This window comes from Pan troglodytes, chromosome Y, assembly GCF_028858775.2.
Source record: "Pan troglodytes isolate AG18354 chromosome Y, NHGRI_mPanTro3-v2.0_pri, whole genome shotgun sequence".
Lineage (NCBI taxonomy): Eukaryota > Metazoa > Chordata > Mammalia > Primates > Hominidae > Pan > Pan troglodytes.
The window spans coordinates 33,517,092-33,540,671 of NC_072422.2; the positions used below are offsets into that span (position 1 = coordinate 33,517,092).

General features: G+C 46.5%; 1 protein-coding gene across 4 annotated transcripts in view; it reads right to left on the reverse strand.

Annotated features, from left to right (window-relative positions):
* The window catches only part of LOC100615666 (CD99 molecule (Xg blood group)), a 52,224-nt gene that overhangs the window by 1,748 nt on the left and 26,896 nt on the right, over positions 1–23,580 (reverse strand). Inside the window, exons 3-10 of one of the 4 annotated variants that reach the window (XR_010154992.1) lie at positions 22,509–22,556; positions 20,462–20,506; positions 19,743–19,811; positions 17,498–17,545; positions 16,808–16,858; positions 13,201–13,314; positions 5,598–6,239; positions 1,311–1,364 (exon numbers count right to left, since the gene is read on the reverse strand). Coding sequence is in view for 2 of the 4 variants with exons in the window: in XM_521374.9 (XP_521374.5) it covers positions 1,311–1,367; positions 13,201–13,314; positions 16,808–16,858; positions 17,498–17,545; positions 19,743–19,811; positions 20,462–20,506; positions 22,509–22,556 (432 nt within the window). In the remaining 2 variants the exon portion in view is untranslated. Of the gene's footprint in view, positions 1–1,310; positions 1,368–5,597; positions 6,240–13,200; positions 13,315–16,807; positions 16,859–17,497; positions 17,546–19,742; positions 19,812–20,461; positions 20,507–22,508; positions 22,557–23,580 lie in introns of all 4 variants that reach the window. The other 3 variants (XR_010154991.1, XM_521374.9, XM_063805046.1) reach the window with 3 other exon arrangements.

Genomic DNA, 23,580 nt, shown 5'->3' on the forward strand with positions numbered 1-23,580 from the left:
GAAGGAGAATCACTTGACACTGGGAGGCAGGGGTTGCAGTGAGCAGAGGTTGCACCACTGCATTCCAGCCTGGGTGACAGAGAGACACTCCATCTCAAAAAGAAAAAAAATTAAAATACTTTAAATCATTTCATTAAAAATCCCTCTCAATTTGACAGCTGCTATTAAAAATAAGCACTGCCTCTCTCAGGCAAATGAGAAGGTTCCAATGTATGCACAAACAAAAGAAAAAAATACACGCACATATACACACACACATTTTTTTCTTGCCATTTTCAAAAGTGGTTCTGATGGCAAAATGCCTGCCTTTTACCCCGAGAAGTTTCTCACGAATTAAAGTCTCTTCTTAACCACATTTTCCACCTGGTTGAGAGGATTTTTAGAAGGTGATAGCAGGCTGGGTGCGGTAGTTCACGCCTAGAACCCCAGCACTCTGGGAAGCTGAGGTCGGAGGGTTGCTTGAGCTCAGGATGGGCAACATAGTGAGACCCTGTCTGGGCAACCTAGTGAGACCTTGTCTCTACAAAAAAAAAAAAAAAAAAAAAAAACAAATCAGCCGGACATGGTGGTGCACGCCTGTGGTTCCAGCTAATCAGGAGGCTGAGGTGGGAGGATCCCTTGAGCCCAGGAGATCGAGGCTGCAGTAAGTTATGATCGTGCCACTGCACTCCAGCCTGGGCGACAGAGTGAGACCCTATCTGTAACAACAAAAAAAAAGTTGACAGCAAAACTTAACGAGTTATATTTCAGGAGATGGACTTTTAATTCCCAGTGCACACCAGCCAGCTGTGGACTTCCCAACTATGCACCAATCGTGTGCCACTTGGAACTTTTTTTTTTTTTGAAACATGTCTCACTGTGTCGCCCAGGCTGGAGTGCAATGGCACGATCTCGGCTCACTGCAACCTCTACCTCCCAGGTTCAAGCAGTTCTCTTGCCTCAGCTTCCCAGGTAGCTGGGATTACAGGCGCCCACCACCACACTCAGCTAATTTTGTATTTTTAGTAGAGACAGGGTTTCACCATGTTGGCCAGGCTGGTCTCAAACTCCTGGGAAAACTTCCTTAATATTTTGTTAAACAGAGACTTAGGCACATATAGGTCTTCTCTGAAGGCCCAGGCCCTAGGAAGTTTACACATCCATTGTCTTTTGAAAGTATCCCTCCAAAGCAACAAGACATAAAGGAAGACATTCAAAGCCATGCAACCAAATTTGAGAATGTGAGCAGGACAGCAAGATGGGAGAGGATGGAGAAGATAAAATGGGAACACTGGCCACATGTGCAAGCCACCGTTCCCCGTCCTTCTTACCAGCTGGCTCTGCGTTGGCATTCCGGTGGCTCTCCATGTCCACCTCCCCTTGTTCTGCTGAAAAGAAGAAGAAAACACACAGAGAGGCTCAGTGCGACAGATAACCCACTCCTCAAAATATACACAAAACACCTGGGCTTTCCTGAGGTCGACGCTCCTATTGCTTGGATGAGAGCACTCAGTTCTGAACCCCGAGACCCACTGGGAACATGGAGTCTAACACTCATGTAAGTGAAGAAGACTTTGCCAGTATTTTTTCACGCATGGCACAGGCAGAGATGAACTTCAACAGGGTAATCCAAGCAGCTTCATTTTCCTCTATTTTAAGGGTTGCTTTCTTCTCCCTAAACACTGAGGAACACGCACATGGAAGCTCTTTCTATAAAAAAAAAAAAAGTACGTGCATCTATGAAAATAAGATTCTTATTTATAACTGCCCCCAAACTCATCAAACAAATGCAGACGGCTGGGCGTGGTGACTCACGCCTGTAATCCCAGCACTTTGGGAGGCTGAGGCAGGTGGATCACTTGAGGTCAGGAGTTCGAGACCAGCCTGGCCAACATGGTGAAACCCCGTCTCTACTAAAAAATACAAAACTTAGCTGGGCGTGGTGGCGTGCACCTATACTCCCAGCTACTCAGGAGGCTGAGGCAGGAGGATCGTTTGAACCCAGGAGGTGGAGGTTGCAGTGAGCTGAGATCACACTACTGCACTCCAGCCTGGGTGACAGGGCAAGACTGTCTCAAAATAAAAATAAAAATAAATAAATAAAAATAAATGCAGAGGCTGGGCATGGTGGCTCACACCTGTAATCCCAGCACTTTGGGAGGCCCAGGCGGGCGGATCACGAGGTCAAGAGATCGAGCCCATCCTGGCCAACATGGTGAAACCCCGTCTCTATTAAAAATACAAAAATTAGCTGGGCATGGTGGCGTGCACCTGTAGTCCCAGCTACTTGGGAGGCTGAGGCAGGAGAATCATTTGAACCCAAGAGGTGGAGGTTGAGTGAGCTGAGATCGTGGCACTGCACTCCAGCGCGGGTGACAGAGCGAGACTGTCTCAAAATAAAAATTAAAATAAATAAAAATAAATGCAGAGAATCTCAGCAGATTAGCATCTTTTCAGTACCTAGGGAAAGGGGACTTTCTTCCTTTACCCACCTCCACCGATCATCCTTCTCAGGTTGAATTGGCTCTCCTGTCCCCTCTTCTACCTCCCTCAGAATGCAGAGAGGTGAGTGAGGACTCCGAGCACTAAGAGCTTCCCCAGCCATCAAAGGACAAGACAGCCAAGGCGTCTTGTGTACCCGGTTTTCTTCCTCCTCCAGCATTTTTTCCCAGTCTTGTTTCCATTCCCAAATTTATTTATTTATTTATTTATTTATTTATTTATTTACTATTATTATTATTTCTTTGAGACAGAGTCTCACTCTGTCGCCCAGGCTGGCGTGCAGTGGCACGATCTCAGCTCACTGCAACCTCCGCCTTCCCGGGTTCAAGCCATTCTCCTGCCTCAGCCTCCTGAGTAGCTGGGATTTCAGGCATGCACCACCACGCCTGGCTAATTTTTTGTATTTTTAGTAGAGATGGGGTTCCACCGTGTTAGCCAGGATGGTCTTGATCTCCTGACCTTGTGATCCGCCCACTTCGGCCTCTCAAAGTACTGGGATTACAGGCCTGAGCCACCACGCCCGGCCCTCTATTCCCAAATTTCCATTAAAAAATGTTTCAAACATGCCGCAATGCAAACAGGGTCAAGTCCCCAAATGTTGTTGGTGTCGCTTCTTTTCTGACCCACAGCATAAGCCAACAGAATTGGAAACGCGTAAGAGATGCACAGATCAATAGGTATTTATTTATTTCCAGTGTTGGTGTGAAGGAACACCCACGTTTTCAACACAAAGGGAAGCAGCAGAAGCTCATCAAATCTGTGGCCATGCGTTTCCCCCTCACAAAGACCGTGCTATTTGTAAAACGGCCCCATCTGTGGTTCAAATGCCTTCATAAAGGAACACGTTTGTATGGTGCAGCAGCATAACTTTTCTTCTTCTTCTTCTTTTTTTTTTTTTTTTTTGAGACAGAGTCTTGCTCTGTCGCCCAGGCTGGAACGCAGTGGCGCGATCTCGGCTCACTGCAACCTCCGCCTCCAGGGTTCACGCCATTCTCTTGCCTCAGCCTCCCGAGTAGCTGGGACTACAGGCGCCCGCCACCATGCCCAGCTAATTTTTTGTATTTTTAGTAGAGATGGGGTTTCACCGTGTTAGCCAGGATGGTCTCGATCTCCTGACTTCGTGATCTGCCCACCTCGGCCTCCCAAAATGCTGGGATTACAGGTGTGAACCACCGTGCCAAGCCAGCAGCGTAACTTTTAATGACAGCAGCAGAGACAGCCTCGCCAGTTTATGCTACGTGAACTCCACAGTTTCAACTGTTCTCCCTAACCACTAAATGACTCCCACATAAAGGGCCAAATTCTTTGATTTAAGAAAAAGAGAGGAAAACCCCCCGAAGAGAAGAACATGCGAAATGATCCGAAAATGTTCACCACAAATGTCATTTGTTCTGCCAGTCACAAGTTGTCAACACGGGTGCATTTTGCAGCAAACTGTCCTGGCTAGAAATTGAAAACCTGCATTCATTTCAGAGGACAAATAATTTCTCCCTCTGCCCTCATTGGTTAAAAAGCATAAAAGATATTCTTTTTATTCCTGTAATTTTATAAAACACTACATAAAAGCTGGCGAGTTTTAAAGAGGGAAAAAGTCCACTGAAAAGTATAAAGTCTCACAAGGGCAAAGTCCATCTGGGGCAACAGTTCCAACATCACGGACCTCTCAGGAGGAGAACTGGTCTCATGAGATGCTCCGTACACCCCTACCCACATACCCTTCCTGTCAAAACTTAGACCAAGCATGCCACATGTGACAAGTCAACTTCAAACAATTCGTGGTGCTTTTCTTTCAGGCTAGAAATCATCTGTAGCTATTAGAACCATTCAGCAAAGCAATATGGCTTTAATGGGTCCCTATGCTTTCTGAAGATATATTTATACACACACACACACCATGTACTTGGGGCCAATCCTGAGACCCTATACCTGAGGATCACTGTCTAGCAGTGGCTAATCTTTAAGCGGTGTTAGGACAGACACTCTGGGAAACATGCAGGACATTCTGGACTCAGTCCTGTGGTCAATGGGGGGCAGCTTTCATTGCATCAGACTTGAGACACCTTGGGACACATCCTTCAAAGAGTTGGGGGGCTGTAAAGGTGACCTCTGTGAGAAGGTGACCAGACCCATGTGGGTCAAGGTTTTGTGCCCTCACACCATACAGTGCCCCAACACAGGAGGATCAAACCATCCGTGCTCAGCTAGAACTACGGCTCAACCATAAGGGAGGCTGTGCCTCATTTCCACAAGAGGGCAAATAAGAAAAGTAAAAGAAGTAAGAAAAAATTAAAAGGAATATGAAAAAAAAGGAAAATAAGAAAAAAAAAGAAATCAGAAAAGTCAAAGAAATAAGAGGAAAAGAATGAGGAAAAATGGAGAATAAATAAAAGTAAAAAAAGAAAAATAAGTAAAAGAAATAAGATAAAAAGAAAAAGCCAAAAGGAAAACAAATAAGAAAAAAGAAATAAGAGAAAAAAAAAAAAAGAAAAAAGAAAAAGGGCCAGGCACAGTGGCTCACACCTGTAATCCCAGCACTTTGGAAGGTTGAGGCAGGCAGATCACCTGAGGTCAGAAGTTCGAGATCAGCCTGGCCAACATGGAGAAACCCCGTCTCTACTAAAAATACAAAAATTAGCTGGGTGTGGTGGTGTGTGCCTGTAGTCCCAGCTACTCGGGAGGCTGAGGCAGGAGAATCGCTTGAACCCAGGAGGTGGAGGCTGCAGTGAGCCAAGATTGCACCACTGCACTCCAGCCTGGGCAACAGAGTGAGACTCCAATTCAAAAAAGAAAAAAAAAGAAAAATGAAAAAAGAAGAAAAGTAAGAAAAGAAAAAGAAATAACATATAACAAATAAGAAAAGTAAAATAAATAGAAGGAAAAGAAATAAGAAAAAAATGAAAAGAAAGAAAAAAATAAGAAAAGTAAAAGAAAGAAAACAAGTTAAAATCAATTACATTGAAGAACAAGTTGGTGGACTTTGGAAACAGAAGGAAAATCCAGGTACAATTTGTGTTTTTCAGGGATATGAGAGAATCCAAGGAAGACGGCCGCAGAGGCTCCGTGCTCAAATGTGTGAATAGGGACCTGACCACCCACCAATTCCCAACACGCCTTACAGTGTGAAGATCAGGAGATGTTTAGGTGATTCCTCAACGTATGAATTTTGTTTTTCTAGGAACCAAGGTGTGCACCTGTTTGGAACACTGATCACAGAAAGAGTTAAGAACCGCTTCATAGGAAGTGCAGTGAGAAATGCAAGTCAAGGGCCGAAAACGTTGAAGATTTAAAAATCCATGCATGACCTGGAAGGTCAAATCCTTAGGACGTGAGTGAGCTTAACCTAGGACACTGCAGGGAAGAGGGTGGCCACCCTGGGCCCCAGTTTGTTCCCTTGGCAGGGATGGACTTAGGGACAAAACTCATGAAAACATGGAAGTCACTGCCCTGTTTCTGTTAGATTCATGTTTAAAAGAAAATGTCTGCATTTCTCTTCATTTTCTGAAGCTGTTATGCAGAAACATGATTTGCTATAATGAGCTTCTGTGCATCAAGAAAGGCAAAAGCATATGGAACTGAAGGCAGAGAATCCGCCATGTGATTGAGAATCCCATCGTGGTGGGAATTTGCCAGCAGGGCGAGGGGAGCGGCAGATGGAAGGGTTTGCTTTAAGGCTATGTCTTAGCAGATAAAACGATTACGGTCAGGACGCTCCGCAGGCCTGCGCTGGGTTCTCTGCTCACCCCCAGGTCTTCAGCCATCTGAAATGGAAGGTTGAAAAAGATAAAAAATAATAATAAAAAAAGTAAACTGGTGCTAGGTCTGCTTTTGCTGTGCGCTGGGGCTCCCAGAAGCAGGGAGGTGTTAGAAAGAGCTGCTCTGAGCAAGGAAGTAATGGGATAGAGGCTCAAAGTGTGAGAGTGGGAAGTGGAAACCAAAATTAAGGAGTGGAGGAAGGGAGAGACAGAGGAAGGCAGGGAGGGAGGCAGGGAACAGGGAGAGCAGGAGGGAAGAAGGAAGAAGGGATGGGAGAAAGGGAGGGAGGAAGGAAGGAAGGCAGAAAGAGAGGGAAGGAACGAGGAGGGAAGGAGGTTGGAAAAAAGGAAGCAGGAAGGTATGGAGGAAGGGAGGGCGGAAGAAGTGAAGCAGGGAGGAAGGAAATGAGGGAGGGAGGGAGGAAGGGAAGGAAGGAAGGAAAGAAGGGAAGGAGGGAGAGAAGAAACAAGGAAGGAAGAAAAGAGGCAGGTAAGAAAAGGAGAGATGGATGAAGAGAGAAGAATAGAGAGAAAAAAAGAAAGGAAGGAAGGAAAGGAGGAAGGGATGGAGGCAGGAAAAAGGAAAGAAGGAGGGAGGGATGGAAAGAAAGGAAGGAAGGAAAGAAGAGAGAAAAAAGAAAGGTACATAAGAAGAAAAGAGAAGGAAGAAAGGAAGAGATAGAGAAAAGCAAGAGAGAAAAAGGAAAAGGAGGAAAAGAAGAAGGGAGGGAGGCAGGAACAAAGAGGGAGAGTTCAAGAAAGAATGAAAAGAGAGAGGGAGAACTGAGGGCAAAGGAAGAAAGAGAAAAGCAGGGAAGGAAGAGAGAAAAGAAGGAGGGAGGGGGAAAGAAAGGAGGAGGGAAGGAAGAAAGGCAGAGAAGAAGAAACAGAAAGAAGGAGACAGGGAGAGCCAATCGCCCATCTTGCCAAAGCCTCAAGAAACCCACTGTGAGCCCAGGACCCTGGTAAACAGAGCAGTAGGACCAGCCAGCACAGCCAAAGGACAGCATCCTGAACACCCCTTGCCAGCCACGGAAGCTGGGCTCTGTGGGAAGCGGTCAGGCTCCGTGCGGTTAGTGGTCTGAGCCAGGTCCTCCGGGAAGCCAACACACCCAGATGCGAAGTCACAGACCCCGAGTGCATGAGAGAAGCGGCTTAAACAGGCCCCTTCGTATCACATGGACAAAAACCAGGAGAAGCCCAAGCACCACCAACTCAAATCTGTAGGAAGGGAGGAAGGGAGGCTGGTGCAAAAGTAATTGTGGTTTTTGCCATTAAAAGTAATGGCAACACAGCAAGACTCTGTCTCTACAAAAAAAGGTAAAAAATTAGCTGGGAGCCACCACACTCAGCTAATTTTTTTTTTTTTTTTTTACGTTTTTTGTAGACACGAGGTCTTGCTATGTTGCTATTACTTTTAATGGCATAAACCGCAGTTACTTTTGCACCAACCTATAACAGACAGAGCCATCCGATTCCACAAGGAGTTTCTAATCCGTGAACCCCCAAATATAACACTGCAAAGCTTCTCAGTCAATCCATATCAAGTCACAAGATTTGATAAAGGCATCTCCTTGTTGGAAAGATGCCGAAGACTCACCTATATCTACTCACTCGCCTGGGACTCATTTTAATATACATTTAACAAACACCACAGATTTCAATGCAATGACACAGTCCCGGAAAATGAGCCTGTCTGGTAGAATAACAGTATCCCCAAAACTGGGCATGGTTTTTCTTTTCTTTTCTTTTTTGAGACAAAGTCTCGCTCTTGTCCCCAGGCTGGAGTGCAGTGGCTCGATCTCGGCTCACTGCAACTCTGCCTCCTGGGTTCAAGCGATTCTCCTGCCTCAGCCTCCCGAGTACCTGGAATTACATGTGCGCACCACCATGCCTGGCTAATTTTTGTATTTTTAGTAGAGCCAGGGTTTCACCATGTTGGCCAGGCTGGTCTCAAACTCCTGACCTCAGGTGATCCACCCGCCTTGGCCTCCCAAAGTGCTGGGATTACAGGCGTAAGCCACCGCGCCTGGCCCATGGTTTCTTGAAGGACCAGGGCATGCTATACTCACATCCTTCTTATGAAATCTCCAAGCTCCCCATGAACCTATGGGGTTGCCAGATCTCAAAATCACCATCGCGGAAATCGAACCCATAAAGCAAAATCCTGCCCCAGAGGCTGAGGGCTCTGACATCTTTCGTCTTCCGGATAACTTGATCCAACATCGCAATTCCATGTCTACTAACAAAACCATGTCACTGAGATAAATATTAAACTCATTTTATAATTCACGTATAAAAACCAAGCTGTGAGTGGATGCAGTTGGAAAGGTCCTCTTTTGAGGTAGGGTCTTGGTATTTATAGAAGAGTGCCTTGTTTTTGTTTTCTTTCTCTTTTTTTTTTTTTTTTTTGAGACAGAGTCTCACTCTGTTGTCCAGGCTGGAGTGCGGTGGCACAATCTTGGCTCACTGCAACCTCTGCCTCCCGGGTTCAAGCAATTCCCTGCCTCAGCCTCCCAAGTAGCTGGGATATTACAGGTGCCCACCATCACGCACAGCTAATTCTTGTATTTTTAGTAGAGACGGGGTTTCACCATCTCTTGCTTCTCTTTGTTATGCTTTATTTTCTTTTTGGCCCTTTGCTTTGTGCATTTACAAAAGGCCAAGAAAATCAATCCCCGGATAACTAGAAAGCAAACCAGGAATTGAAAGTTGGACCTTCTGTTAATTTGGCATCAGAATAAGAGACTTATAGAAAATATTAGAAGAAAATTAGCCTAGCATCTCATTAGTATAAAGTGAATCTTGGACTCCCCTGAGCCAATTCTTCAGAAAGGATGCTTTTTTTAAAAAAATTATTTTGGGGGCCGGGCACGGTGGCTCATGCTTGTAATTCTAGCACTTTGGGAGGCCAAGGCAGGTGGATCACGAGGTCAGGAGATCAAGACCATCCTGGCTAACACGGCAAAACTCCGTCTCTACTAAAAATATGAAAAATTAGCTGGACGTGGTGGCACGCGCCTGTAGTCCCAGCTGCTCGGGAGGCTGAGGCAGGAGAGTCGCTTGAACCCGGGAGGCAGAGGCTGCAGTGAGCCGAGATCACGCCATTGCACTCCAGCCTGGGTGACAGAGTGAGACTCTGTCTCAAAAAAAAAAAAAAAAGGTATTTTTATTTTTATATCTAGAGACAGGGTCTCTGTCTGTCATCCAGGCTGGAGTGCAGTGGTGCAATCATGGCTTACTGCAGCCTCCAATTCCTGGGCTCAAGCAATCCTCACACCTCAGCCTCCAGAGTAGTTGGGACCACAGGCAGGCGCAAGCACGCCCAGCTAATTTTTTACATTTTTTGTAGAGATGAGGTTTCACTATGTTGCCCAGGCTGATCTTGAACTCCTGGGCTCAAGCAATCCTCTTTCCTTGGACTCCCAAAGCACCGGGATTACAGGTGTCGGCCACCTCGCCAGGACATATTTGCTTTTGTTCTTGAAGAATCTAGGAAAATTGTTTCTACCCAGTGAGAGCTTTCATTGTTCATGCCTGCCCCACCTCCTGCAATAAAAAAGACAATGCTTCCACCCAAGACCAAGACCCAGGGGTGGCGGGGCGGATAAGGTAGAGGAAAAGTTGTTTTTCCTTTTCCCAATTCTATTTCCAAATTTTTGACAAAATCAAGTCTATTAAGCCTCCTGGGTGCTTTCCCAAGTTTGTGTGTCTTCAGATGTGATATGGTGAGCCTCTGTGTCCCCACCCAAATCTCATCTTGAATTGTAATTCCCATAATCCCCATGTGTCCAGGGAGAGACCAGGTGGGGGTCACTGAACCATAGCGAAGGTTCCCCCATGCTGTTCTCGTGATAATGGGATGGTGCCTTGCGTCCCCTCCTGCCATGATTGTAAGTTTCCTGAGGCCTCCCCAGCCATGCTGAACTGTGAATCAATTAATCCTCTTTCCTTCATGAATTATCCAGTCTTAGGCAGTTCTTCATAGCAGTGTGAAAACGGACTAATACAGGATGTGAATATGAAATAGGCTTACAAGATCCCAAAAGTTCCTATGTCTGCACGCACAAGGTAATAAACATCCTTTGCAACTCATGAATCCAATTTGGGTTGACCTAAAGATTTTCAGAGAATCATCAATCAGAGACTTTGTAGTTTAATGCAAAAGTGTTCAACAATTGTCTGGGATTCTAAAAAAGAGGCTGGGTGCTTTGACTCACGCCTATAATCCCAACACTTTGGGAGGCCAAGATGGGGGGGGAACCACCTGAGGTCACGAGTTGGAGACCAGTGTGTCCAACACGGTGAACCCCCATCTCTACTAAAAATACAAAAATTAGCCGGGTGTGGTGATGCACACCTGTAATTCCAGTTACTTCGGAGGCTGAGGCAGGAGAATTGCTTGAACCCGCAAGGCGGAGGTTGCAGTGAGCCAAGATTGCACCACTGCACTCCATTCTGGGTGATAGAGCGAGACTCCGTCTCAAAAAAAAAAAAAAAAAAAAAAAGCCAGAGAGTTTGAAATACAACATCTAGAATATTACGCATCCTGTCCTGGCAAACTTGAATATTATGCTGTGAGTTGAACAGTTTCAGAAAAGAAAAAGAAATGTCATTGAAAAGCAAACAAAAATTCCCTTCCATTGAGTCCCTACTGTTTTAACCCCTCCGCTACTTCTAGAAGAAGCAAGAGGGGAGAAGAATGTTTTGCTGTTTGCTTTTTTCCAACGTGATTCTAATCGTACGTCTCTTATAGGCATCTCCTTGAATGTGGTCATCTGTCCATTTGGGTCCCGCTCAAAACTGCCATTCAATCAACCAAACACCAGCTGGGCACGGTGGCTCACGCCTGCAATCCCAACACTTTGGGAGGTCAAGGCGGGCGGATCATCCAAGGTCAGGAGTTCGAGACCAGCCTGACCAACATGACGAAACTCCATCTCTACTAAAAAAACAAAAATTAGCTGTGCGTGATGGTGCACATCTGTAATCCCAGCTACTCGGGAGGCTGAGGCAGGAGAACCTGGGAGGTGGAGGTTGCAGTGAGCCAAGATGGAGCCATTGCATTCCAGCCTCGGTGACAGAGTGAGACTCCATCTCAAAAAAAAAAAAAAAAAGAAACAACCAAACACCATTTCCCACTAGTCTGCCCACCAGGTAGGAGGCAATTGTCTTCCACGCACTGCCCAAAACCCCACAGCAAGAACGGGGAAATAAACACGAGCAGCTCATTTAAAGTCTTGAGATCCGAAAGCTGTTTAGGACTCTCCATTTCACGCTCTAAATAATGTTTGTGGATGTCAAATGCTGGAATGATGGGAGATTACGGGGAAACTCCACCCCTACAGTCTAACTTTGTCCACACCAGCATCTATTCAAATGTTCTAGGAATCCCTCTAAAATCTTCAGGAGGCAGTGCTTTGGGTGAATGACATCAGTGACCAAGAATGAATAAGGACTTAAGATCTAAGTAGGGTGAGAAGTTCAGACACCCAGAGGCGTGAGGGACCCCAGGGGCTCCTCCATAAAACAGTAGCTGTTGGCCGGGTGTGGTGCCTCACGCCTGTAATCCCAAGACTTTGGGAGGCCGAGGCGGGTGGATCACTTGAGGTGAGGAGTTGGAGACCAGCCTGGCCAACATGGTGAGACCCCATCTCTGCTAAAAATACAGAAATTAGACGGGCGTGGTGGCCGGTGCCTATCATCCCAGCTACTCAGGAGGCTGAGGCAGGAGAATCACTTGAACCTGTGGGGTGGAGACTGCAGTGAGCTGAGATTGCGCCACTGCACTCCAGCCTGGGCAACAGAGCGAAACTCTGTCTCAAGAAATAAAAAATAAGAGTAGCTGTTCCCGGTCCATGGGATTCCTGCAAACCACAATGCTTGGTCATGCAAGAGGGAAGGCAAGAGCTAAATGTAAGTGCCCAGTGATGCATGCACGTTAGCTGTGTTCCAAATAGCAGGGCTTACTTCCCAGCTTCACGGCGGATCCTAAATGATTTAGGGACTTTTGAATACAAGGTCCCAAAGAGCCTGCCGGCTGACCTAGGAGGATTGCAATGGTGACTACGTCCTCCTCCTAATTCCCCTGTACATTTCAGTCCCGATGCAAGAAACTTCCCAGGTCCTGGGTGCCTGTGGGTTTTCGGTACTAACAGAAAGGGAATCCGCTGTGCTGGTTTTTGTTTTGTTTTGTTTTTTGTGACGGAGTCTCACTCTGTCGCCCAGGCTGGAGTGCAGTCACATGATCTCAGCTCACTGCAAGCTCTGCCTCCCAGGTTCACACCATTCTCCTGCCTCAGCCTTCCGAGTAGCTGGGACTACAGACGCCCGCCACCACGCCCGGCTAATTTTTTGTATTTTTAGTAGAGACGGGGTTTCACCCTGTTACCCAGGATGGTCTCGATCTCCTCCTGACCTTGTGATCCGCCCGTCTCGGCCTCCCAAAGTGCTGGGATGACAGGTGTGAGCCACCATGTCCGGCCTTGTGCCGGCTTTTAACTTAACTCTCCTGGGTGGAGAAAGGACCGTGGCGGCCCCCTGGTCACGGCTCTCCTCCTGATGATGACATCGGTTGTAAATAACAGGGCAGGAATGATCAGAGCTAAGTGTCTTCCACCTTTGCTCTCTGCAGGGTAACTTGTAGCGGCTTTCCTGCAGGACTGTCTCTAACCCCAGCAACAATTCCGCGGCATATGTACCAACCATTTCCCACTTGGTAGACGTAAACAACCCAAGCACTGCAGCAGTGGGGAACTTGTAAACTTTCACACAACAAAACACAAGGCAGAACAGCCCTGAAATCAAAGCCAGAAGGTTCGATTCCAGAGTTTTAGCAGTTTCACGAACCATCAGCCATCGTGCACCTGTTTCGTGCCAGCCCGAGTTTGGTTTCTGCCTTTTAAAGAAAGCACAGTTTTCCAATCAGCAAGGCATGAAGGAGAGGCGCCGGCGGAGCGAGACTTACCATTTTCTTTGAAGCATAGCTTCTTTTTCTGGTAAGCAATGAAGCTAGAGATGGCTCCAGCCACGGCGACCACGACAGCCCCCACAATCCCGGGGATCACGCCTGGGGCGTCGGCTGCAGGAGGAAGCACACAGCATCGTGATTGAGACACGCACGGTGCAGAGAAGATGCCAGGGGGCAGTGGCTGGCAGAGACAGTCAGTCTGAGAGCACCAAGATCCTCAGAACATCTCAGACACCTGAGCCGACCGATTTGCAAAGGAAGCATGCCGAGAATGATACACACGAAGGCAAAGCAAGGCACAATCTTCCGTCGCACGTGCTGGGCAGACCTGGTCGGACCATGGAGGGAGTGGAGCAGGAGAAAAGAGACATGAAGAGAGGCCAGCGAGGTACGGGCAGAAGCTCAGCAGAACCCAGGCAGAGACAAAAAAAGACAAAGACAGATGGAAAGAGAGCTGGGGCTGGGCGTGGTGGCTCATGCGTGTAATCCCAGCACTTTGGGAGTCCGAGGCAGGTGGATCGCCTGAGGTCAGGAGTTTGAGACCAGCCTGGTCAACATGGTAAAACCCGTCTCTACGAAAAATACAAAAATTAGCCGGGAGTAAGGGTGGGTGCCTTTAATCCCAGCTACTCAGGAGGCTGAGTCCAGAGAATCGCCTGAACCAGGGAGGCAGAGGTTGCAGTGAGCCGAGATTGTGCCGCTGCATTCCAGCCTGGGCGACAGAGCAATTCACCATCTCAAAACAAAACAAAACAAAAAAGAAAGAGAGAGCTGGACATCAAACCTGGAGGAAGGAGCCCAGGCAGGGGCAGAAGATAAAGAAGCAAAGACCTGCAATGCTTGGGGCATTTGCCAATGCGTTTTGTATCGTTAGAATGCTCCTTTTTCACCCCTTGAAGATAGCTTTGGGTTTCAATGCAAACATTTTAAATCTATCTCTATTTAATTAATTATTATTATTGTGTATTATTTTGAGATGGGTTCTTGCTCTGTCAAACAGGCTGGAGTGCAATGATGTAATCACAGCTCACTGCAATCTCGAATTCCTGGGCTCATGAGATCCTCCCACTTCAGCCTTCTGAGTAGCTGGGACTACAGGTGTGCACCACCATGCCTGGTTAATTACTGTGGTTTTATAGAATTGGGGTCTTGCTATGTTGCCCAGTCTGATCTCAAGCTCCCAGCCTAAAGCAACCTGCCTGCTGCCTAGGCCTCCCAAAATGCTGGGATTACACTCATGAGCCACCACACTCAGCCTTTTTTTTTTTTTTTTATGTTATTCCAGCAATAATTCTTTTTTTTTTTGGCGGGGAGACAGAGTCTTGCTCTGTTGCCCAGGCTGGAGTGCAGTGGTGCGATCTCAGCTCACTGCAACCTCTGCGTCCCGGGTTCAAGCTATTCTCCTGCCTCAGCCTCCCAAGTAGCTGGGATTACAGGTGTGTGCCACCACTCCTGGCTAGTTTTTTTTTTTTTTTTTTTTGAAATGCAGTCTTACTTTGTCACCCAGGCTGGAGTGCAGTGGCACGATTTCAGCTCACTGCAGCCTCTGCTTCCCGGGTTCAAGCAATTCTTGTGCCTCCCGAGTAGCTAGGACTACAGGGGCATGCCACATGCCCAGCTAATTTTTGTATTTTTTGTAGAGATGGGGTTTCACCATCTTGGCCAGGCTGGTCTCGAACTCCTGACCTCAAGTGATCCACCCACCTTGGCCTCCCGAAGTGCTAGGATTACAGGTGTGAGCCACCACACCTGGCCTAATTTTTGTGTTTTTTGTAGAAAAGGGGTTTCACCATGTTGGCCAGGGTGGTTTCGAACTCTTGGCCTCAAGCAATCCTCCCGCCTCAGCCTCCCAAAGTTCTGGGATGACAGGCATGAGCCAGCGCGCCTGGCCATTGAAGAGATTATTCATTCCAAATGCCAGATGTGAGCTTCAGAGGACCCTTCTCCAGATAGAATCTTCTCCGCCCTCCACGACGGGGAAGGAGAATCGTCTGACTTTCAGCAAAAACGCTGGCTCCAAACATGGCCTATGGGTGGTGTGTTCACTCGGCCAGTTTTTAATACGTGCAGGACACAGTCATGTCATAGAAAGATTTTTCAAGCTTAACTACCCCTCCCTGATGAAGTGACATAGTAGACATTAACTCTCTAGAAGGCCAAGAACGATGGCCTGAGATAAACATGCCAGACATGTGTTTTCTTAGCTATTTTTTAAAAAATGACCTTGTAGTCCTAGGTGAGGGCTACAGATTACTACCTCTTCAAAGAAAGCCTAGAATTCAAGAACTGTACCCATAAAAATAATAAATACCTAAAACAAGGGTAGACTACCCACTTTTCTTTTTCCACAAACATTCGTTGCATATTTTAAGAATTCACATTTTATCAGTGATTAAAATGGCAAACGGGTGTTAAAATCTTTGGCCAAATTAGTATCTCTTCTGCCAAAGAAGTTGCTTAAAACCAGGCATTTTGCTAGAAGCAAAGTCCCTGAGAATTGAGAGACACTAAAATACGAAGCTATTGTCCTCGCCCCTCCCTCTCTCCTGTCTCTCCTCTCTCCTTCCCTCTTTCCTTCCTTTCCTCCTTTTCTTCTGTTTCCCTTTCTCCTTTCCTTCCTTCCCTCCCTTCCCCTTCCTTTCCTCCCTTCCCCTTCCTTCCTTCCTTCTGCCTTCCTTCCTTCCCTCCCTCCCTCTTTCCCTTCACTCCCTTCCTTCCTTCCCTTCCTTTCCTCCCTCCTCCCTTCCTTCTTTTCCCTCCCTCCGTCTTTCTTGTCCTTCTTTCCTCCCTTCCTCCTCCCTTCCTTTTTTCCCTCCCTCCCTCCTTCTTTTCCTTCCTTCTCTCCCTCTTTTCCCTCCCTCTCTCTTCCTTTCTTCCCTCCCTCCTTCCCTCCCTTCCTTCCTTCCCTTCCTTCCTTCCCTTCTTCCCTCCCTTCCTTCCTTCCCTTCTTCCCTCCCTTCCTTCCTTCCCTTCTTCCCTCCCTCCTTCCTTCTTTCCTTCCCTCCTTCCCTTTTCTCTTCCTCCCTACTTCTTTCTCTTTCTTACCTCATTTTGTTTTCTTTACAGTTTTAAAAGGAATTCTGTCTGTCATTATTTTCTTGTCCCATCTAAGGGAAAAGGTTATGAAAAAGGAGACAGGAGATACATCACCGGCACTTCCATGGAGAACACAATGCCTGTTACAGCCAGGGTGGAAGCGACCCACATTCCCACCTCCCACCTGGTTACTGACGTTCTCCAGGGCCAAGCGCAACCGAGGATACTGCGTCACAAGCCTCTGATCGTTAGGGTGAGTGTAGGAGCTTTTGTAAACACAAGGACAAGGCGAAGCGTGATGTAGGGGTCAGGTCGCCAGCCAGGGCATCGTGGGCAGGTGACCAAACATAAAATCCGCGTCACGTGGGCACCTGGAGCAGGGCTGGTTTGCTGGGGGCACCTCTGCAGCTACATCACTTGGGAGCACTTGGCACAGAACACCCGTGCCTCCTGCCAGTAGCTTTAGGAGGCCAATGCCAGTGCAGTCCGCCAGCTCTCAGACATTCTGCTTCCCCTTCTCAACACCACGTGGGGGAGAAACAAGAAGACAGAAGCCAGGTGCACCTACCCTCTTCCCCTTCTTTCCTGTGGCTGCCTCCACCATCACTGCCTCCTTTTCCTGCAAGACAAAAACAACGTCTGCAATGGGAAGATTTGGGGTCAAGGAAAAATTCACAGCCAGGACCGTGAAGAGGCTGGGGTCCGGCTTCTTACACTCTACGGGGGTACACGTTACCCAGCTACAGAGCTGGGGTCCTGCCTATTACACTCTAAGGGTGCATGTTACACAGCTACAGAGCTGGGGTGCTGCCTGTTACACTCTAGGGGTACTCTGAGAACCCATACTCCCAGGCATTATCACTATTCTCAGGGCTTTAATATTCACATTCCTTAAATTACAGAAAACAGCCTAATAAAACGAAGCTGAAACAACACTAGTTATTTGCAAGAACACACAGGTGAATGGATGGGTGAGGAGGTGGTGACAAGGGCCCATTCATCAGGCCCTGTCCCTCAGAAAAGTGGGGCAGCTGCCCGGGCCCTGAACTCTTCTCCGAGGACCGAACCTCTACGGGGCAGCCTTTACTTCCCACATCCTTGAAGCCTCAGCAAACAGGCAGAGTTCCCACAGAGATGGCTGAACATTTCACTGTGAGTTCACAGAGAGCTGACAGTTTAGACCCTGTAGTGATTCTACAGAGCAGGTGGGCATCATGGGATGGAGAGAGAAAAGAGACAGAAAACAAGATAACTGTACCTTCTCCACCTGAAATGCCATCCGCAAGGTCAGCATCTGAAAAGCTACCTAGGAAAGAAAATACAGCATCACCTGTCAACCTGGAACTCCTCCAAGGGTCTTCATGTCTTAGAATAAAGGAAAAACTCATGAAAACCGGCCTGTTCATCAACATGGTGAAACCCCATCTCCACTAAGAATATAAAAATTAGCCGGGTGTGGTGACAGGCACATGTAATCCCAGCTACTCGGGAGGCTGAGGCAGGAGAATCACTTGAACCCTGGAGGTGGAGGTTGCAGTGAGCCAAGATGGCACCACTGCACTCCAGCCTGGGCAAGAAGAGCTAAACTCAGTCTCAAAACACAACAAAACAAAAAACCATAAATAAAGTGGAAAAACGTGAGCATAATATTGCATGCTGGCAATATTTATGTCTGTAAATAAATGAAGGAGGCTTATAAATCAATAATGTCATATCAGAATATAAGAATAAAAGGCAAAGCATACAATACACAAAATAAGAAGTATCCACGGCCAATTGATGCAGGTTTTTGTTTTTTTTTTAATTTTAAAAGTAAAGTCATGAAAGCAGGAGAAAGTTGATAGAAAATTTCACACTATTTGCAAAGGTTTCCTAGGTGATAACTAATATTGGAGATGGTGTGAAGACAGGGACATTTGCACACACCCCTGGCATCAAAATAAATTGGTAAAATTCTGCAGCAAATTAACAACCAGGTCAAAAGCTATGAAAGTACTCATATACGTTGATCTAAACTATTTGAATGCTAGAAATGTCTTCAAAGGAATAAAAATAGTGCATGGAGTTGACTCAGATTTGCTTTGTTAATTCATAATTCTAAAATGCCAGAAGAAACATAACATTTTCAGAATTAGGGATTAGTTAAAGGAAGTATATAATTATATATGTAGTATGTAATAGTACATGATTATCAGTAAAACTCATATGATAGAAATGATTACACGACATGAAAAAATATTCATGGACTATCAGTAAGCAAAAAGTAATGTTACAATGCAGTACAAACAAAAGACTTGGAACTTTATTTAAAATTTATTTCATTTAGATTAATATATAGGCTGGGTGAGGTGACTCGTGCCTGTCATCTCAGAGATTTGGGATGCTGAGGCAAGAGGACTGCTTGAGGCCAGGAGTTTCAGACCAGCCTGGGCAACATACTGAGACCCCATCTCTACAAAAAATGAAAAAACTAACTGGTCACGACACTGTGTGCCTGTAGCCCCAGCTACTTGAAAGGCTGAGGCAGGGGGATCTCTCTAGCCCAGGAGTTGGAGGCTGTGGTATGCTCTTATATTTAATATGATCACACCACTGTACTCTAGCCTGGACAACAGAGTGAGACCCTGTCTCAAAAAAGAAAAAAAAAAAAGATATATAAAATACTAGCACAAATAGCCATCAAAATGTCAACAAGATATGGACATCATTAATATTCTTCTGTGTTAAAAATTAAATATGTAAACAAAAAAACCTAAACATATAAACTTTCGACAACCATTCAGCTAAAAAAAAAAAAACTGGTGCTATTCGAATTACGCTGAAAATGCTGTGATATGTCAGAAAAACTGACTTAAATATTTAAGGGCAGAAAGATTTAAAACACACTAGCTTCTCCACAAGGAATGCGTATGCCAATACTTTTCTCTTTATCAAGTCTACGTTTAAATTCTTGTATGCAATTTTTTAGAACTTCCATAAGATAGAACTTGGAAATAAAAGTAGCAAACTAGTCCAGGCACAGTGGCTCACACCTGTCATCCCAGCACTTTTGGGAGGCCAAGGTGGGTGGATCACTTGAGGTCAGGAGTTCGAGACCAGCCTGGCCAACATGGCAAAACCCTGTCTCTACTAAAAATACAAAAATTAGCCAGGCATGGCAGTGTGTGCCTGTAATTCCAGCTACTCAGGAGGTTGATGCAGGAGAATCACTTGAACCCAGTAGGTGGAGGTTGCAGTGAGCCAAGATGGCACCACTGCACTCCAGCCTGGGTGACAGAACAAGACTCTGTCTCAAAAAAAAAAAAAAGCAAACTAAAAATAAAATCCAAGCTAAATATATATTTTTGAAATGTACATTTTCCACTACATGAACATGGGCATTACACTGCACAGGCAGTCAACAGTAAGCACACGCTCATCTGAAATCACCTCCTCTCAGCTGACATAAATATCGCTGAATTCTGAACAACATGAAGACATCCCACAGGGTCAGAGACTCTTACCGGAGGAACTAGGGTGGTTGGGGTTTGGATTTGGCATCGGTTTGGGTGGGTTCGGTGGTCGTGGGTCATCTGTTTGTGAAAGATGAGAGTTGCAATTTTAAGTGCCTTGCAGTAAAGAAAATGAAACATCAGTTTACACACAGATGGTTCCCTGAACAGAAATTGGACCTTGGCCTTTGTCCTGGTGGGGATACCTGTACACACACAGTCTCCTGCCAGTTTCCTCCCATCAACTTTCAGCCACAGTTCTTAATGTCAACTATGTTTAATAAAAATTAAAGCGGGTGTCCACACCAGCTACAGAATTTCTAGGGCCAAAATAAAAAGGTGGGACCCATTTTTCAAATTTTCTTAAGTATTCCAAGATGGCGGCAACAGAGCAGTAAACCAGTATGGTTCCCATGCAAAACCAACATGCCATGGGGTCCTGTGCCACCGCACACGTCACATGCTGGTGAAGCCAGCCCTGGCCAGGGTAGGCACATTTGTCTCATGTCCTTCCAAAGACTGTAAGAGTTTTAAAATAAAAGCACACGTAGTGGTTGTAAAGAAAAACCCAACGACAACAGCAAGAACAAACCGACACACCTGTTCCCTAGGTTTCCACTGTGAAAACTGGTTCCCTTTATAATTTAAATGGGAGAATTCTCTCTGAAATGATCATAATTGGGTGATAATAAGCAGATCAGCAGCAGAAGAGATTAAAGGATAATACTCACCATTTTCTCCATCAACAACAGCATCTCCTAAGTCAAAGTCATCCCCTAAAAGAGGGGAAAGAGCAGTTAATACCAAATTCCAGAGAGAAACGAGGAAGGAATGACCTTGTGAACAGATCAAAAACACACCACGGCCCCACATTCCTAAATACTTTTCTGAATATCAGCTTGACCAGGATCTCATTAGAAAAAGTGAATTCCTGACCATTTTTACATCACTATTCTCTCAGATAAACAGAGTAAAAAACAGAGAGACAGAGACAGAGAAAAAGCTAGGAGAGAAGCTCTCAGAGGAGAGGCAGTGGGGAGACAGAGAGAGAAATAAAGTAATTTATAAATGAATTGTGTTGCCTGGACCAAGTTGAAATTCCAATTCTGCCTGCACATGATTTTCTCCTGTTGACTCCTCATCCCATTGTCCTCTCCTCCCAGGTCCCTAACAACTTTGGAAAGGTAGACCCTAAGAGAAGGGGACAGATGACTGTGATCAGATTTAGGCTAGAGGGTGTCTAAAACGTGGCTCTAGCAACCCATATGTGCTCTGCAACTGATGTGACAGTTCACCATGGCCTCAGATCTTGTCTTCTAGTATGAAGAATGATTTTGAAAACCCAACTAAGATGGAGGAATGGTTGCTGGCATCCACCCAACAGCATGTACTGAGCCATCCTGAGTGACGTATGGGAATTTCCAGTCCCTTCCTCAAGGAGACTATGACAGTATGAATTCAGACGCTCAACACCTACTCACTGGTGCTATCTGCATGATTGCTTAGTTCAAGGATCTGGGGACACAGGGTCCCTTTGCTCATGAGCTGACACTCTAGACAGGAAGCCCAGTAATGAAGTGGAGCTATTAATGTTTTATATTAGAAAACTCAGAAGTGCTAAGACAAGACAGTGTCTTAGCTGTAAGACACCGATGCCATAAGTTTCGGCATCATTTTTACTCTGTTTATCCGCCAGTGGGGTTGCCCCTTGGGGAATTCCATCACGTGGACCTCGTTTCTGACTTTTGTTTGAAAGAACAGCATTGAGGGCCGGGTGTGGTGGCTCATGCCTGTAATCCCAGCACTTTGGGAGGCCAAGGCGGGTGGATCACGAGGTCAGGAGATCGAGACCATCCTGGCTAACATGGTGAAACCCCGTCTCTACTAACAATACAAAAAAATTAGCTGGGCGTGGTGGCGGGTGCCTGCAGTCCCAGCTACTCGGGAGGCTGAGGCAGAAGAATGGTGTGAACCCAGGAGGCGGAGCTTGCAGTGAGCCGAGATTGCGCCACTGCACTCCAGCCTGGGCGACAGAGCGAGACTCCATCTCCAAAAAAAAAAAAGAAAAAAAAGAAAGAACAGCACTGAGAACAAATGAGGTGTGTGCCCACAGGTTGAGAGATGAGTTCACTTGTTGGTCATCATGGGGGAGATCTCAGCACCAAATGCTCTCTCTCCCAGGAAGTTGAAATCTAAAGACACAGGCCGTGCATGGTGGCTCACGGCTGTAATCCCAGCACTTTGGGAGGCAGATTGCCTGAAGTCAGGAGCTCAAGACCAGCCTGGCCGACATAGTGAAACCTCGTCTCGACTAAAAATACAACAATTAACCAGGTGTGGTGGCTGGTGCCTGCAGTCCCAGCTACTGAGGCATCTGAGGCAGGAGAATCACCGAACCCGGGAGGCGGAGGTTGCAGTGAGCCAAGATCACACCACTGCACTCCAGCCTGGGAGACAAGAATGAGACGCCATCTCAAAAAAAAAAAAAAAAAAGGGAAGAAAATCTAAAGACAGAGTAAGTCAGACCCTTAGAATAAAAGCACACAGAGATGTTGTCCAAATGGCCCCGAAACATTTCACATCAGCAACCATTCTCTTACTGGAATCACTACATGAAATGTAACATCACAACACAATTCCAGTATTAACTATTAACCAGACTCCAGCTGGAGCACTCCAATCACTTCTCTCTTCTTTCTAGTTGCCTAAGTCCCGTCCTGCTGTCTGAGAAAATGATTTGATCTTTTTCTTTGCATACTAGGAAGAAGCTCTTCTCACCAGCACTGGGTTTCTTGGGGATTGCAGTGGGTTTCTTGTTTTCATTGTCTAAAGAGATAAGATATTTCAGTTAGTAAAAGTTGCAGCTGGGAAAACAAGTGTCAACTCTTTTGTGGTTAAGGATGTTTCCTTTTCTTGGAAACAGTCGGAGAATGTTTTTAGCATTGTTTTTTCTCACCTGCCCACACCGAGCTGAGGTTTATAGGACGACTCTTGAGCCCAGAAGACAGGCACAGAGGCTGCTACCGGCCATGGTTTCCACAGAGACCCCTTCTCCACTTCTTTTTTTTTTTTGAGACCAAGTCTTGCTCTGTTACCCAGGCTGGAGTGCAATGGTGTGGTCTCCGTTCACCACAACCTCTGCCTCCTGGGTTCAAGCGATTCTCCTGCCTCAGCCTCCCAAGTAGCTGGGCTTACAGGCGCATGCCATCACTCCCGGCTAATTTTTTGTATTTTTAGCAGAGATGGGGTTTCACCACGTTGGCCAGGTTGGTCTCGAACTCCTGACCTCAGGTGATCCACCCACCTCGTCCTCCCAAAGTGCTGGGATGACAGGCGTGAGCCACCGTGCCCAGCCCTTCTCCACTTCTTGACGTTGAATGGGACTATGACTGAGACATAAGCCAGGAAGGCAGGAGAATGGCAAAGTTAGGAGAAAAACTGCCCTTTTCAGAGCCCGAGATCTATGCATGAGAAGGAGAGACACCGGACTGATGGCTGAAAGGCTGTTCACATTTCTCATATGAAACACACTTTTGGCTCCGTCAGGCCTCTGCCTAGGCTGCCCCCTCTGAGAATGGAAGCCAATCAGGCAAATCAGGTGGAGGTTGTAAGACTAAGGGCACCTCCCACTGCAGGGAATGGTTGTTCCCAAGGGCCAAGAAGGGGTAGGTGGTCAGGAAAGAGATGATCCCCATCAGCACTGTTTCCGCTCAAACCATCTGCACTGCACCACAGGACATAAAATTAAAAGCTGGCCAGGTGCAGTGGCTCGTGTCTGCAATCCTCTCACGCCTCAGCACTTTGGGAGGCTGAGGTGGGAGGATTGCTCGAACCCAGATGGTCAAGGCTG